Source organism: Dendronephthya gigantea, unplaced genomic scaffold (genome assembly GCF_004324835.1).
Source record: "Dendronephthya gigantea isolate DGI-Jeju-01 unplaced genomic scaffold, DenGig_1.0 000035F, whole genome shotgun sequence".
In the NCBI taxonomy this organism is placed as follows: domain Eukaryota; kingdom Metazoa; phylum Cnidaria; class Anthozoa; order Malacalcyonacea; family Nephtheidae; genus Dendronephthya; species Dendronephthya gigantea.
The window spans coordinates 926425-944111 of record NW_021163045.1 but is presented as its reverse complement, the minus strand read 5'-3'; the positions used below and the strand labels follow the sequence as shown (position 1 = coordinate 944111).

At 37.1% G+C, this 17687-nt stretch overlaps 3 protein-coding genes and 1 long non-coding RNA gene across 4 annotated transcripts in view; 1 reads left to right on the top strand and 3 right to left on the bottom strand.

Annotated features, from left to right (window-relative positions):
- Positions 1 to 133: 133 nt before the first annotated feature.
- Positions 134 to 1498, bottom strand: LOC114525701. The gene is made up of 5 exons (XR_003687242.1): positions 1472 to 1498; positions 1332 to 1394; positions 1016 to 1133; positions 860 to 935; positions 134 to 526 (listed from the first exon to the last, which is right to left on the bottom strand). It is a non-coding gene; the product is annotated as an uncharacterized LOC114525701 (long non-coding RNA).
- A 960-nt stretch (positions 1499 to 2458) lies between these two features.
- LOC114525697 (dnaJ homolog subfamily C member 7-like) lies at positions 2459 to 7767 on the bottom strand. The gene is made up of 9 exons (XM_028547111.1): positions 7730 to 7767; positions 6938 to 7004; positions 5466 to 5630; positions 5193 to 5284; positions 4984 to 5057; positions 4219 to 4359; positions 3389 to 3447; positions 2999 to 3083; positions 2459 to 2902 (listed from the first exon to the last, which is right to left on the bottom strand). Exons 3-9 carry the CDS (start codon positions 5571 to 5573, stop codon positions 2886 to 2888), a joined length of 576 nt encoding a protein of 191 aa, XP_028402912.1. The 5' UTR covers positions 5574 to 5630; positions 6938 to 7004; positions 7730 to 7767; the 3' UTR covers positions 2459 to 2885.
- A 3286-nt stretch (positions 7768 to 11053) lies between these two features.
- On the top strand, positions 11054 to 13186 carry LOC114525596 (14 kDa phosphohistidine phosphatase-like). The gene is made up of 3 exons (XM_028546982.1): positions 11054 to 11189; positions 12126 to 12250; positions 12905 to 13186. The coding sequence occupies exons 1-3, from the start codon at positions 11054 to 11056 to the stop codon at positions 12998 to 13000; spliced, it is 357 nt and encodes a 118-aa protein (XP_028402783.1). The 3' UTR covers positions 13001 to 13186.
- Positions 13187 to 13189: 3 nt separating this feature from the next.
- LOC114525692 (lupus La protein homolog B-like) overlaps positions 13190 to 17687 on the bottom strand; it is a 77113-nt gene continuing 72615 nt past the window's right edge. Inside the window, exons 11-14 of the mRNA XM_028547106.1 lie at positions 14036 to 14098; positions 13785 to 13902; positions 13641 to 13711; positions 13190 to 13322 (exon numbers count right to left, since the gene is read on the bottom strand). Of these exons, the coding sequence (XP_028402907.1) occupies positions 13245 to 13322; positions 13641 to 13711; positions 13785 to 13902; positions 14036 to 14098 (330 nt within the window). The 3' untranslated portion in view covers positions 13190 to 13244. The remainder of the gene's footprint in view (positions 13323 to 13640; positions 13712 to 13784; positions 13903 to 14035; positions 14099 to 17687) is intronic.

The window sequence follows — 17687 nt, the reverse complement described above, 5'->3', positions numbered from 1 at the left end:
GGTTCGCAAGGCATCTAAATGCGAATATGTATGCGAAACAATACGCGAACTGTATTGTTTATGTTCAGAAGCTCTATATTGAAGACTGCACGTGCGCCGGAGTTAACGCCAGAACGGCGTCTTGTTCAATTACAACAGGAATACTTAAGAAGTTTTTCCCATCATATAAATCTATAACATTTTCCAATGAAGGATACTAGTTGTAAAGCAACATTTATATATATCTTGTTACAAAATATGAAATAATTATTTCAAATTGTGTAGAATCATATTCACAACAAGTTGCATTATTTCATATTGGTATATAAAACACAACATGAACAACACTTGACAAATTCTACCAAACGACAGACTCAGTGCTCAAAATACTGTGGACATTTTAGTCATACAGTGGTACTTTGTATAAATAGTACTGTTAGATATACTTAGGTGTCTGGCTTAGCTTGTTTTACAGGTGGTTCATCATTTGAATGGCCATCATGTCTACCTCGTTTGCCATGTTTCCAGTGTTGTTGTCTCTTTCCTCCTGTTATACAGAACAAAACACTTTTAAGCAACTTTTTGTAAAACAAAAGGGATTAGTAACAGTCACCAAAGAGATTAGTCCTAGTACTAGTCCATGTTTTGAACAAAAATAACCCATGCCAGATGACCACTATGCCAACTGAAGTACTTTATACTATCTAAACAACTAAATTTTTGTATTTCTCGGCAGAAGAGTATAGTTCTGTGCATATGCAAAAAGTATGCCTACATACTATATCTATGCACCCTTAAAATCACCTCATTATTGAAACATACAGCACTAATAGTATATATATCATACTGGTCAGAGAATATAATATTACTTATTACGTACAAACATCTCTTATTTCTCTGACGATGTTTGTCAAACTCCTCTTTCGACTTCTTCCAGTAATCCTTCTCTTCATCTCCTGTTTTAATTTATATAATATATTTAGTTTTAATGGCAAAATAACAATTAAAGCTTTAATTAGTAAGTGTCCACAAGTACCTTCGATCACACGTAGAGTTGTTTCTACACCACGTAAGTTTACTTCATTTTCATTTTTCTCCAGTACAACTTTCAATACCTTTTCGGCATCACCATCATTCTCATAGCGAATGAACCCCTGAAAATATGAGTAACATTGAATTGTTATTTGAAGGACATTGCAAACTCTATGAAAATGTTGCTAAAAGTGTTGTCAATAATGGAAGAGAAAAGAGAGAATAGTCTTAATAAATAAAAAATTGGTGGTCTAAAATCAAGTGCTATTCATCTTTGCCACAACCATTACACACAAAATTTTAATGGTATTAAAACCTACCTCTTTATCACCAATGCTGAAATCAACCCATCTAACTTTGAAAGTTTCAAGGGAGAAAGTTTCCTGGTTGGAAAGACACATATGCAATGTTAAAACCTAAACACTATAGTTTCAAATAGACAACATTGTGTATGCTGTACTTTGATATCCTCGCGGGTTGTCTGATCTCATTCCCCTGCTTCCTGCAAAATGAATCACACACAACCTTTTAGGCATTCTTCATCCTATTGGCAAGAAGCAACATTCATCCATTAATCCATTGGAGTAATTGGCTGTATATAATGTTAATTAATTAGCACAGAGTGACCCTAGTTCCTGCAAATGATCCAAAGTTGCTTAAAGGATACTCCATGACTATCATACATGAAAAAATCTGGAGTAAACGCATCATTACCTTTTGACTATCTTCTTCATCTGTGCCTTTTTACTCTAATACTCATTCTCCACTTTTACATAATAATTAGATCATTATGTACAAGTCTGAGTCTGTTGTTTCGGCCATACTCTCATCACAGGAGCTATCAGAATGGTTGGATTCCTTATTTAATTCAACATCCTCTGAATTTTGGTCAGCCATCTTCTTCCCTCGTTATCTCGTGGCTTTGCGTGGGACACACGAACCAACCAACACGAGAGTTCTCGCCTCTGGAATTCCCTCTTTATGGGGGGGATCTCTCGTCTAGAATTGATTCTTTGTAAGGAAGAAGATGTTAGGGCACTGAACATTATTAGACAGAAAATGAAGGCAGGCTTGATTTTTAATGTCAACCTTCCGACTTAGTTGAGCAGAATAACAAAACAATAACAATATAATATTCAGCGACAAAGATCGGTCTTGTACGCCTGGCTTTACAAGAATAATTTACAAAGATAAATCCAAATAAAACGACAGAGTATATTCTTGTTTCTTTTACATTCGTATTCCATAAAATACATTTTAAATAATTACTGTAATATCAATCAGTGGCGTAACTCTGGGGTGTGGGACATACTTTCAATGTTGTATTTATTTATAGTTTGTAGCACAAACATAAAAAATGCCGGAAAAGCACATTAACTCCACTATTTTAGAGCCACTGTTTCATGTATTTGTTTTCAAAGATAAAAATATTTTAGGTGGCCCCAGGTGCACATACTTTACATACTCTGCAAAGAACCTTGGCAAAAAAATACCCTCAACCCCACCCAAGCTACGCCCCATCTCTGTGCGCTATTGCCTATTTACCTATGGTAAAATTTAATTTAATTAATTATTAATTTAACGGCTTTAATTTTCCATATTTAACCGCTAAAACATGCAGTTACGTTGTACAATACAATAAAATATTTGCTTGCCAGAAGCATTACAATTATGATTTAATTTATGTAGATTATTTACATGTTTGTGTTGAGTGGGTGCGACCTGCGTATATAAATAAGGAAGTACTAGTGAGATGGATGTAAGTCTCATGTGCGTAAGTATGATAAAAAAGATAAAATCATGACTTTTTTGTTTAGTACCCACTGTCAGTGTTGTTCTTTAAATTGGTTGATCTTGGATCAACTTGAGCTTATTCAGAGTTCAAAATAATCTACAACAGATACTTGTGAACTTCAATTTGAAAAACAGTGTTTCCATTCGCTTAAAAAGAACATATATTAAAATTCTAATACAAAGAAGACTTTACCTGCATTCAAAAACCACACTTGGTGATTATTGAAACGATTCTTCCTTTTCAGAAAATCAAGGAGAAATTGACGGGCTCGTTGTACCTGCAAGCAAAACATTTGCTGAAGCACATTTTAACGAAATAATTTGGGAAGACCCGAGAGTGGATTTGAGGGTTAAGGGGATTCCAGCATCTTACAAGCGTCCCCCGGGCGACCATCTCCGTCACCCCTTTGCGCAAAGTCAACAAAATTGAGAGATTTTATTCTTCTTTGTAACTCTCTCTTGTATAATTTAGTTGAGTATTATAATTAACACGAGCCTTGCGACCAGGCGCAACTGAGACCAATACAATAATGGATATTTAAATTAGTATGTATTGTACGAGCTAGGAAGACAACGATTGTACCTCCTTGAATGTTTCCTCTTCTCTTTCTTGTATCTCATTACTGGCCCCCGCATGGCGATCTGGGACAAAAAAGTTCAGTTCAGTGGAACGCAAGGTGAAGGGTGAATTCAGATCAAAGAGGGCAGACGTGTCCGAATTTTGGGGAATTATGTCAAATTAACATAATTATATTAAAATTGTATTTGGGAGAATCTTTCAGGCTTTTACAAGTAAGCAGTACCATCACTTTTTTAGAATTTTTTGAACCAAACATACATTCTAATATCCATTACAGCATGCACCCTATCCATAGCAGGGCGAATGGCTTACATCACCCTCCCCTCTACATAGCCACAGTCTTTCAATCCCTGGTGCAAGAGTGCATACTTGTGTGCATACTCGATTGAGCGCCGCATTTGCGATAAATTTTTCTTAGGAGTGACGCACTGTCAGAATTGTTGAAGACGCTATCGCTAAATCGGTCCTTAGAATTTTTGTAAGGTGCAGGTCAGTCGTGAAGGCAGAGATTCCAGTGATTTGTGCGAGGAGTTGGTTTTCTGTAAAATGTCCAAAATGCTCGCTGTAAAAATGGGGACATTTGGCTACGTCTAACTTTCAATTCTTTTTATTTAAAGTTCTTGTTACAACCACAAATAATATTTTTTAAAGAGCGCCGCCCTCAATTAAGCGCCGCATCTGAAGTTCTAACGAGTAAATACGGTCTCAAACGAGTAAATACGGTATAGGAATAACAACTCGAAATTTTAGCACCATGATAAGTACTAAGTAGCTGACTTCACTCTGCAGAAGGCCCGAACGATTAACACGGAAAATCATTGATATCCACCCACCTGGATGATGCAGTCGCGCCTCCCTACGAAAGGCTTTCTTCACGTCCAAGACTGAACAATCTCGAGTCAACGATAGGGTATAGAGGGCAAAATCGAGGTTACGCTTCGCATTGTATGATCCTTCATATGATCGGTAATACTCTGTCAATATGTAATTTATAAACTGTAAACTTCATTTATATACGAAAAAGCTTCTTGCTCTAAGATTCTTTGCTTAATTAAAGTGGTCCAGTAATTGGAAGCGCGCTGAAAGGCTGCGTTTAAACGGGACCGGACAAATTTGGGACTTTGAACTATTGGTCCATTTGACCGTTTCTACGTTCACACGAGGAAACCGGGAAAATTCGGTCCGAAATTCGTTTGGTCCCGTGTAAACATAGCCTATTGAACGCTTCCTTTAAAACCGGTCATATTTGAAATTGAAATTGAAAAGAGTATTTGGTTTAAAATAAATTTGTAAAACTGCATTTTCCGTTCTAGGCAGATGTCAATAACGATATACTTGAATGGAGAAACACTATATACCAGTAAACTGTCTGTATACTAAAATACAAAGCCATTCTGGATAAAAACTTTAAACTGCATGGATAAAAATCTCTGGTTTGTAAGTTTGTAAGCAGAGACGACGTATATATATCTTTCAGAAACAATATCAGGCACGATACTCTAAGCCATGGTGTAAAACTATCAAAGATCTGACAAACTATATGTGTTCCGAAGAGACTTTAAATTACTCTACAAAATCAGTTGTCGGAAGTACAATACCTGGGATGCCAGTCATGGCGTAGAGTTCATAATATACTTCACTGGCTTTTTCATACTGCCCAATTGTGAGGTAACTATATAGATCATATAAAGACAGTGTAGTTAAAAATCAAATACGGGATTGGAAGGGCAATGTGTCAACAAGGAAGTAATATTTCATTAAATCACATTTACACAAGAGGGGAAGAACGTTTAATTTCTATCCATACCACTTCGCCGTAAGAAGGTGTGCTTTCAAATGGTTCCCATCCAACTCAATGGCATGCGTCAAATCCAGAATGGCTTGTGGGATCATCTTTAACTGTACAGAAATATATAAAAAAATCAATTTCCATGTTTCAAGTACATACAGTAGATTATATACATAAATATAGTAGATTTAGACTTATACAGTAGATTATATATACATAAATATAGTAGATTTAGACTTATACAGTAGATTTATACATATATATAGGGCTACAAGTAAATTTCGTCATTACCGTGCACATAATGAACCCCCTTTTGTAGTATAGATTTGCACAAACAGCCTGGTTCATGGGATCAACATCCAACGCTTGAGAATACAAACGATGCGCTAGTAGTGGCATCCCATTCTGAAAAGCTCTACGCGCGTCATCCAGGAACCATTTCAGAGTCACAAGCCTCTGTTCAAATTAAAACAAATAACATAATGAAACAAACTCAATACCCTGGATAGCATATTAGCTATAATATCCTTATATATTACAAATATAATTTTTAAAACCCACTAGCTCAAGCGCGTTTTTATCCGTGATAAAAGAGAAAAACCATGCTATATATTATATATACTATCTGAGATCTTGCAAGTGCCGTTATAGTTGGTATACTATTAATTTTGTCGCTGGTTGACTATTAAATTAGCGTTAGTTGAGTCTCACTAGAAAAAACAAACACTAGAGCACTAAAGCAGACAAACATACAGAATGTAACTGAAATTGCACGTAGCGTCACGGCTTACATTTTTGCCTGGGATTTAAGACGACTAGCTTTCAAACAATATACTTATATGGCCAGCCTCCACTTGAACGTAATGTCAGTGCGGCCGATTTGGCGCATGCTCGCGGTGATTTGAAACTGGTCTCTAAGGCGGCCGTCGGGGCTAATTTTTTGTACGTATGACAGTAGAACTGCAGTCTATTTTCAAGGCGGCAGTCAACGCGCAAGCCGTAGGTGCGTGCAAGTGGAGACTGGTAGATATATGGTCAAAATGTATTATTACGAGGTATAAGAGGTAAGAAAAACTGATTGGTCTAATTTCTGTCCCGGTTTGATCCCAGTTTGGGAAACTTAATTACCGGTGCAATTAGCCCTACTGCCCTCGTGATTGGGATTATATCGCAGAGCATTTACAACGATGGCTATAAAGGCTGGTTGGACACGTCCCTAAATAAAATAGCATTTTTAAAGTAGACTGAGGGAGTTTTAACATTTTGAGGGATTTTAACATTTTCTGTCGTAGTCTCCTGCGCATCCTTAGTACGCCGCCTTGAGCTATGTATAATTAAGTTGTTAAAAATAGACGTGAATAATGTTGTGCTGCACCCTGTAAACAGTAGCGTTAACAACATTGTTGGACCTTGGTGAACCATCAATAATTCTTGCAACTTGTTACAAGGTTCAACAACATTTTTAACAATACTTGTTCATGGGCTGCAGCACAACATTGTTCATTCCTGATGCAACCAAATCAATTTTTGGCCTTATAGTAGATTGGAGGATCAAGGATGTACATTTTAATGCTTGCACTAAGAAATTGCTGACTAAATTAGAACAGGAGGTTATTTGTTTGGTTTTCTTCAACGTTCATCATAGCCATTTTCCATGTCATTTTCTTCATTTAGGCATTCTGGTAAAATGTACAACTACCATCTTTATAATAAATTGTTGAATGCTTATAGAGCATGAAAGAGCATGAAAGAGCAATTTTTACCTGATTCAAGAACAATTCCAGAATACACCATTCATCAGAACTTCTTTCATTGAACAATGGCACAGAGCTAGATAATTTAACAATGCACTGTATATATGCTTAAATGCTGTTTTCCTTGATAATAATATACAAGGAAATGTTTCTCAACCCTGATTGGTTGATTTCAGTGCTGTTAATCCCAAACAGTAGTGAAAAAAGGTGTAACAGCGCAAAATTTTGTTACAAATATATCTGATTTGTTGAAAAAAATGAAATAATTACTGCTCCATGTTTAATAATAGCAATGTACAGACAAACTGTTAAAATTTGAATTTTGAGTGTTTTTCATTTCTTGTATAAATTGTTTAAACTAATTAAATTAAAAAAAATGTTCAAGAAAAAAATGTACATATAATGGATGAGGTCATTATATTGTCTTGAAGATTTCCATGCATATCATTAATATGTGATAGTATAATTCTTTGTGCAATTACAGATAAACATGCACTTGTGAGTTTTTAAAGACTGCAAATACTGCTCTTCCTTCAGATCGACTTGCGCTATTTTGCAACCTTAAAAACTCACTTGTGCTTTTAATCCATAATTGCACTTGAAATCATACTATTACCTATACTATAATCTCTTTGATCCTCATACTTTTTATCATATTGGAAAGCTTATATATAACCACAACTAAAGCAATTAAGCAGCTTATACCATCATTATGAATAGAACAGGTCTGCACAGTCACCCCTGTAATTCCATTTGAAAAAAAATCTTAACATAAAGATGTTATAAATTAACTTTACCTACCTGTCTACAAGTTGTTGATCAAGATAATTGTTCAGAGTATTTGTGTTGTAGTGATCTGACATCTATTAAAAAAATAATGCAATAAAATAACAGAAATCGCCCATCTTGAGCAACGGTTTCAATAAATAAAGTGACAACTGATTAGTACACAAACACTAGGTTCAATTTTCTCACTTTACAGTTACATATTCCTGGATGGCTGTTCTTTTTAAGACCCAATTAGAACCTAGTCATCTGGTAAATGTTAATTAGCAACCCAGTAAACCCTTAAGCAATCAAATAAACCTAGTCATCTAGTAAACCTTAGCAATACAGTAAACCTAGTCATCTAGTAAACCTTAGCAATACAGTAAACCTAGTCATCTAGTAAACCCTAGCAATCCAATAAACCTATAGTCCTCTAGTAAACCTTAGCAATACAGTAAACCTAGTCATCTAGTAAACCCTAGCAATCCAATAAACCTATAGTCCTCTAGTAAACCTTAGCAATACAGTAAACCTAGTCATCTAGTAAACCCTAGCAATCCAATAAACCTAGTCATCTAGTAAACCTTAGCAATACAGTAAACCTAGTCATCTAGTAAACCCTAGCAATCCAATAAACCTATAGTCCTCTAGTAAACCTTAGCAATACAGTAAACCTAGTCATCTAGTAAACCCTAGCAATCCAATAACCTATAGTCCTCTAGTAAACCTTAGCAATACAGTAAACCTAGTCATCTAGTAAACCCTAGCAATCCAATAAACCTAGTCATCTAGTAAACCTTAGCAATACAGTAAACCTAGTCATCTAGTAAACCCTAGCAATCCAATAAACCTATAGTCCTCTAGTAAACCTTAGCAATACAGTAAACCTAGTCATCTAGTAAACCTTAGCAATACAGTAAACCTAGTCATCTAGTAAACCCTAGCAATCCAATAAACCTATAGTCATCTAGTAAACCTTAGCAATACAGTAAACCTAGTCATCTAGTAAACCCTAGCAATCCAATAAACCTATAGTCCTCTAGTAAACCTTAGCAAACAGTAAACCTAGTCATCTAGTAAACCCTAGCAATCCAATAAACCTATAGTCATCTAGTAAACCTTAGCAATACAGTAAATTACCCTAGTCATCTAGTAAACCTTAGCAATCCAATAAACCTAGTCATCTATTAAACCTTAGCAATACAGTAACCTAGTCATCTAGTAAACCTTAGCAACAGTAAACCTAGTCATCTAGTAAACCTTAGCAATACAGTAAACCTAGTCATCTAGTAAACCCTAGCAATCCAATAAACCTATAGTCATCTAGTAAACCTTAGCAATTCAATAAACCTATAGTCATCTAGTAAACCTTAGCAATACAGTAAACCTAGTCATCTAGTAAACCCTAGCAATCCAATAAACCTAGTCATCTAGTAAACCTTAGCAATCCAATAAACCTAGTCATCTAGTAAACCTTAGCAATCCAATAAACCTATAGTTATCTAGAAAACCCTAGCAATCAATTGGGCCCCTGGCATGGAATTGTTAGCTAAGTTTTTAAAAAATGACAGTGGCGGTGATTTCATTCCTAGAGTAGCTACTTTGACCAACTAATAGTATTAAGGAAAGTTTGAGATTAAAAAACCTACATTTTGTCGTGGTAGTCATAAGAAAATATGCGATTATTATTTCACTTGTCACCGAGTAAACTCAGTAAAGCTAAAGATCGTGAAATTTAGTAATTGTCCAGAATACGTACCAGCTAGCTAGATTACGGATCAAACGACAAACTTACTGGAATTTTTATACCTATACAATTATTCAAGACTACGCGCAACCGAGATTTAATTTACGAAAACACTAGTAAATAATATATATAGCAGACTTCAAAATCGCATGCCCCGGCGGTACCTCAGTTGCATGAGAAAATTTCGAGACCAAGCATTGGGCCATTGGCCGACTAGACAATCCGACATTGCGATTGCTAGGTATATACATATCACTTACTATTATTTTTGTGAACTTTCTTCGTTTTTACAATTAGAAGACCAAAGCACCGTGTAGCTTTTTCTTCGCGAAATTTTACTTTATTTACGTTTCAATGTTACCCTTTAAACATTACGCGCAAACGTCATAATGTTTAGCCAATCAAAAACCCAGATTGCGAGAACGAAATATTTTAATTATTCAAAAGTTCAAAATAAAAGACGAAATATTTCGCATATTTCGCTGAGAAAAAGCGCCCGTTGAATTAGGATTTTCTGAGTTTTGAGACAAAATACTTGACACCAGACATTGGGCTGTGTGTCAAATTAAAGCTATTGAAAAGTTATATTTGGTGTGGCATTTTCAAGACTTACCACTGATACTGTGATTAATACACTGATACAATGACATAACCTTACAAATTAACATTTTTTGTCAGGCTGCCTATGAACAAATTTGCTGATTAGTTTATATAAATTTAAACTTACATGATCAGGGACCTTATTCTCTTAATAGTGTTCTGTAAAAGAAAGATGTTTGATTTTTAAATCTTCTTACTGTAACAATTATATTGCATTGGTATTTGGTACTAAGCATTTACTCAATTACCTTACCAAGAAAATGTTCCACTATGCTTGAAACCATTTGCCAACATTTACCTGCAATTGATAAATATGCAGTGAAGACTGCAATACTAGACTCTATCAACCTTTCCTTGAATATTTGTCGTAACTTTATTCCTGCAAAGTGGAACCACGACAAATTTGTTTGAATTGACCACCTTGTCTGTCATTTTGAAAGACATATTTTCGGTGACAACAATAGAAGCGTTGCGCGAAACATAGAACAAACATTTTGCTCATGTTTATTTGTGCAATTCACCCACAATTTCATCGAAGTCTAAACGAAATTAAGTAAAAACTCCACTCAAGTTTATAACGGCTATGTTGGGTAACTATTTAAAATTTTGAATTTGCCCGCGTTTTTGGTCGGACGGAGTCTGGGACTGATCTTGTTTCACGTGTTTATCACTGAGCTATATAATTCCTGGAGGACCGGTTCTTGACCAGAAAGTGAAGCAAAAAACATGGCGGATTTCGGCGTTTGCTGACGCCACTTGGTTCCTTTCATAGAGATTATAAATAAAACACGTGTTATTTCTCTATGGTTCCTTTTGCTCATGGTAAATACCACTGACATACCGCGATACAAAGTGAGAAATTGAGTCCGTCTCCCTTTAGGAGCATTAGGAGCCGGTCCTCCAGGAATTATTATATAGCTCAGTGGTGTTTATTCACTGTGTTTATTGTACACCAATCACTGAGCTATATATAGTATTATATAGCTCAGTGACACCAATTTGTTTACAAGATGTCTGCAAAACTCGATCAAGTTAGGGATGTTGATATAGAAAGCGGTGGTCGATTTAAATACATTCTAGTGAAGCTAAAAGATGGCAATAATGAGAAATATATTGTTCGGGGATACAGAAGAGCAGCATACCATGGTAAGTAAGAGTAACTATGGGGGGATACAGCGCCGTACATATGGGGAGGGAGAGGGCGATGTAGTGTCAACCTTCAAAGACAAATAATTCTATCTGGATTTTCAGTTGCAAATGTCCTATTTTAGGTCTGTTCACAAGATCCAATTGTGCTGGATCCAATTCACTTCTGACATATGAGATGGAATATTGATTAAAGAAGTACTGCATTGGCTGATTGGCTTAAGTTGATATGCTGACCATGTACATTGCAAGTTGACTATAAAACATCAATCAGGGGCCAGTTGTAAAAACTCTTAACTATATTTTGCACTGCAGTTAACCCAGAAATTCTGGACTCTGATGACCAATTCTGTCAATAACTATTGTTAAAAGTTAACTACCTCACCCTTGAAGTGAATTTATTCCAACAAAATTGGATCATGTGAACAGACCTTTATTGGTGAGAAATTTTTTCATTAGGGAATGGTTAACAAGAAAAACATAAATATACTTTATAGTCACACAGACCCCTCCTTCAGAAAAATTCTGCTCTAAGTAACTGCAAAGGAATAAACAGTACTTACAGTTGAACCACTTGGCATAAAATGCCCCAATTTTTATGCATTTGGCCTACTAGAGGCAGTTCAGAATGCTTATTAGCTGAAAAGTGAAATAACATGATATTGACAAGCCAAGAATAATGGCAGGCAATGATGATCTTTTGTCAATGTTAGGAGGATTTTAAAGTTTATATTCACCCATGCATATTGCATCATTAGACATCATTATTATTGCAAAAAAATCAAGGCATGTTGTAAGTTGAAGGCACTACAGTACTGTTGACAATGACACACTTTACTGAGCCATGGTATGGTGTGTGTATATTCTTCAAAATTTTTAGGGTGTATTTATATTCTTTAGCTGATATTTATGATGAAATATTTTTATATTCTTTAGCTGATATTTATGATGAAATATTACCAGAGTTGAAAAGGCTTAGCTTACATTCTGAGTGTGTTGGTGGTGGCCGTATCGAACACAGCAGTGAATCTGAAAAATTATTTGTATATGGCTATTCAATGGTAAGTGGATCATGAGAAAAATAGCTAATTAGCAGTACACTAAGAAAACTATTTCAGAAACTTTTGGAAGTAACATTGAAAACAAAATTGTATAAACAAGTTTACCTATATACATACTTACCTTCACTTCAGTTTCATATATACCATAATTATTCATCATTGCAAAGACTGATGCAAAGAGAAACATTGTCCACTGCAATTAACCAGCCTGCTAATAAAACTAGTTTCCAACATTTGTCACAATTGAGCAGAAAACAGTTTTACTTGTGTCTTGTTTTATAAGATCATTTGTCTCTGTCAGTTTTCAACCAAGAGTCATTTAATTGATGTGAATACAATGATTGAAATACAATAGTGCAGCAGTACTAGACAGGGATATATAACCTTTCTCTCAACTTCAAAAGGACTAAAGTATTTCAAAGTACTTATTTCATTAAAAATGAAAGCAATTTCAAATCTGTGTTGCCAAATTTGTGGCAATAGAGTAGGATTACAGTTTTGCACAAGTAGGTTATGAAATATTTCATCATTGCTCATCAGATTTCAACAAATGGGCCATAGCTTATATGATATAAACTAGCTACCCTAGACTACCTTCACTTTTATTCCAGTCTGGCTAATCCTTGCATTATTTTCTTATTCCCACTTCTTTAGGGTTTTGGACAAGCTGATCATTCAATTACAACAGGAATACTTAAGAAGTTTTTCCCATCATATAAATCTATAACATTTTCCAATGAAGGATACTAGTTGTAAAGCAACATTTATATATATTTTGTTACAAAATATGAAATAATTATTTCAAATTGTGTAGAATCATATTCACAACAAGTTGCATTATCTCATATTGCTATAAAACACAACATGAACAACACTTGACAAATTCTACCAAACAACAGACTCAGTGCTCAAAATACTGTGGACATGTTAGTCATACAATACTTTGTATAGATAGACTTTGTTAGATATACTTAGGTGTCTGGCTTAGCTTGTTTTACAGGTGGTTCATCATTTGAATGGCCATCATGTCTACCTCGTTTGCCATGTTTCCAGTGTTGTTGTCTCTTTCCTCCTGTTATACAGAACAAAACACTTTCAAGCAACTTTTTGTAAAACAAAAGGGAATAGTAATAGTCACCAAAGAGATTAGTCCTAGTACTAGTCCATGTTTTGAACAAAAATAACCCATGCCAGATGACCACTATTCCAACTGAAGTACTTTATACTATCTAAACAACTAAATTTTTGTATTTCCTGGCAGAAGAGTATAGTTCTGTGCATATGCAAAAAGTATGCCTACATACTGTATCTCACCTCATTATTGAAACATACAGCACTAATAGGATATATATCATACCAGAGAATATATAATCACTTATTACGTACAAACCTCTCTTATTTCTCTGACATGTTTGTCAAACTCCTCTTTTGACTTCTTCCAGTAACCCTTCTCTTCATCTCCTGTATTTATATAATAAATATTTAAATGGCAAAATAACAATTAAAGCTCTAATTAGTAAGTGTCCACAAGTACCTTCGATCACACGTAGAGTTGTTTCTACACCACGTAAGTTTACTTTATTTTCATTTTTCTCCAGTACAACTTTCAATGCCTTTTCGGCATCACCATCATTCTCATAGCAAATGAACCCCTGAAAATATGATTAACATTGAAGAGAACAGAGAGAATAGTCTTTATAAATAAAAAATTGGTGGTCTAAAATCAAGTGCCATTCATCTTTGCCAAAACCATTATACACAAAATTTCATGGTATTAAAACCTACCTCTTTATCTCCAATGCTGAAATCAACCCATCTCACTTTGTAAGTTTCAAGGGAGAAAGTTTCCTGGTTGGAAAGACATATGCAATGTTAAAACCTAAACATTATAGTTTCAATAAGGCAACATTTTGTATATCGTACTTTGATATCCTCGCGGGTTGTCTGATCCCCTGCAAAATGAATCACATGACCTTTTGGGCATTCTTCATCCTATTGGCAAGAAGCAACATTCATCCATTAATCCATTGGAGTAATTGGCTGTATATGTTAATTAATTAGCATAGAGTGACCCTAGTTCCTGCAAATGATCCAAAGTTGCTTAAAGGATACTCCATGACTATTATACATGAAAAAATCTGGAGTAAAATGCATCATTAATACCTTTTGAGTATCTTCTTTATCTGTGCTTTTTTACTCTAATACTCATTCTCCACTTTTACATAATAATTAGATCATTATGTAAAAGTCTGAGTCTGTTGTTTCGGCCATACTCATCACAGAAGCTATCAGAATGGTTGGATTCCTTATTCAATTCAACATCCTCTGATTTTTGGTCAGCCATCTTCTTTCCTCGTTATCTCGTCGTGACTTTGCGTGGGACACACAAACCAACCAACACAAGAGATCTCGCCTCTAGAATTCCCTCTTTATGGGGGGGGGTCTCTCGTCTAGAATTGATTCTTTGTAAGGAAGAAGATGTCAGGGCACTTAACATTATTAGACGGAAAATGAAGGCAGGCTTGATTTTTAATGTCAACCTTCCGATTTAGTTGAGCACAATAACAAAACAATATAATATTCAGCGACAAAGATCGGTCTTGTACACCTAGCTTTACAAGGATAATTTACAAAGATAAACCCAAATAAAATGACAGAGTATATTCTTGTTTCTTTTACATTCGTATTCCCTAAATACATTTTAAATAAATAACAAGACGCCTGGGCAGGCGTACACTCCGGCTACGGCACAGGTTGGCGTACCGTATACATGCGTCCGTCAAAATAACGAGACCGGGCAGGGGTTTGTGATGCCTGAGAGCAATATTTTTCTTTCTTGAGGGCAAAATTTAGCTGTTGCTACCAATATTATTTTAAAAGATGAGCTATAAAACGGAGACAACAATGATACGTGACATCTGTAGAGTTTTAATAGCTTAGAGTTCCAATGTAAAATTTCCACACATTGTTAAAGCTTGTTCAGTTCTTTTATCTTCCACAAAATATCAAGTTAATAAACAGGCACAGCCTGTATACAGTATATAATCGAAGTTATTGTATATGATGCATACAACCTGCGAAGCTATAATATTCACCAATGATCTAACGACTGATTGTGCCAAAATCCTAGTGTAAAACCCGACGCACTACGAGTGCTAATGCCAAGGAAAACAGTCGCAGTATTTGATAGAAAAACCAAAATTTAAATCCTTTCAGTGTTTATAATCCACGGCCATTTTGACGTGAGCCCGTGAACCGTTCGAGGGAAAAAGCGGTTAACTCCATGAACGTAGGGGTAGTTACTTTATGTGACCCCTATTATAATGTATCACATATTATAGTGTATCACATACTTAGTCCTCCTCAGTCTCCCTCAGCCATCCTTAGCCCTCCTTAGACATCCTTAGCCCTCCTTTGGCCTCCTTACACCACCTTAGCACTCCTTAGCCCTCCTTAGACCTCCTTAGCCCTCCTTAGCCCTCCTTTGGCCTCCTTACACCACCTTAGCACTCCTTAGCCCTCCTTAGGCCTCCTTAGCCCTCCTTAGCCCACCTTAGACCTCCTTAGCCATCCTTAGCCCTCCTTAGACATCCTTAGCCCTCCTTAGGCCTACTTAGCCCTTCTTAGCCCTCCTTAGACATCCTTAGCCCTCCTTAGCCCTCCTTGGACCACCTTAGCCCTCCTTAGACCACCTTAGCCCTCCTTAGGCCTCCTTAGCCCTCCTTAGACCACCTTAGCCCTCTTTAGCCCTCCTTAGGCCTCCTTAGCCTTCCTTAGCCCTCCTTAGACATCCTTAGGCCTCCTTAGCCCTTCTTAGCCCTCCTTAGACATCCTTAGCCCTCCTTACCACTCCTTAGCCCTCCTTGGACCACCTTAGCCCTCAGGGCCGGATTAACCTTTCGCGGGGCCCGTGGCATTTTTCAGTGCGTGGCCCTCAATCCCGTAAAGCATCAAAGCCTTTACTCACCGGCCACAGAATTTTTGGGGCTCGGATAAAACTCTCGTTAGGGGAGTAAAATCCGCAAAAAAGTAGCAATTTGTGCTAGTGTAGCGAGATAATGCATGACCAGCACATTGGTGTATAAACTTGAATTTTGGGGGCTATAGCAGTGTTAGGGGGGTTTGGGGCATCCTCCCCCAAGAACATTTTGAGTTTTAGAGTGCAGCAAATGCGATTTCCTGCGTTTTTGGGGTGAGATTTCCGCAAAATCGAGTATAATATTGCATTACCTAAACTACATATAAACAACCTAAGATGTTTTCTGAAAGAGGACTATATATTCCAACAACATGCAGTTTAATTTTATTCTTGTAGGTTTTTGGGGACCCTTACAACCCTGGGCTCAGGGCTAATTTCCCCCTTTGACCACCCCTCTGGGTGGCTCTGCCTTTACTTGAAGTTTTAAATTTCTAAATTTTCCCATTACCCTAAAATTTTCTTGGAAGAATCTGGTTGCAGGGGTGCCTTATTGGGCCTCGACTTTTGATTTCTAAGGTTTCGCGTTATTTATTTCGCTCCGATAGCTTAATATAAGCTTTAAAGGCATTTTTATTTATTTATGGGGCCTCGCTTTTTGGAGTCACTTTATTTTATTTTGTGGCCATGAGGCTTTGTGGTTCTTTTTCCGTCTCCCACGCACCGAAAAAAAATCGAACTGAGTAAAGCGCGGGGCCCCCAAAACCGCGGGGCCCGTGGCATATGCCGCTTCTGCCATATGGTTAATCCGGCCCTGTAATAGCCCTCCTTAGACCACCTTAGCCCTCCTTAGCCCTCCTTAGGCCTCCTTAGCTCCCCTTAGCCCTCCTTAGGCCTCCTTAGCCCTCCTTAGCCCTCCTTTGGCCTCCTTAGCCCACCTTAACCCTCCTTAGGCCTCCTTAGCCCTCCTTAGGCCTCCTTAGCCCTCCTTAGCCCTCCTTTGGCCTCCTTACACCACCTTAGCACTCCTTAGCCCTCCTTAGGCCTCCTTAGCCCTCCTTAGCCCACCTTAGACCTCCTTAGCCATCCTTAGCCCTCCTTAGACATCCTTAGCCCTCCTTAGGCCTCCTTAGCCCTTCTTAGCCCTCCTTAGACATCCTTAGCCCTCCTTGGACCACCTTAGCCCTCCTTAGACCACCTTAGCCCTCCTTAGGCCTCCTTAGCCCTCCTTAGACCACCTTAGCCCTCTTTAGCCCTCCTTAGGCCTCCTTAGCCTTCCTTAGCCCTCCTTAGACATCCTTAGGCCTCCTTAGCCCTTCTTAGCCCTCCTTAGACATCCTTAGCCCTCCTTAGCCCTCCTTACCACCCCTTAGCCCTCCTTGGACCACCTTAGCCCTCAGGGCCGGATTAACCTTTCGCGGGGCCCGTGGCATTTTTTCAGTGCGGGGCCCCTCAATCCCGTAAAAAGCATCAAAGCCTTTACTCACCGGCCACAGAATTTTTGGGGCTCGGATAAAACTC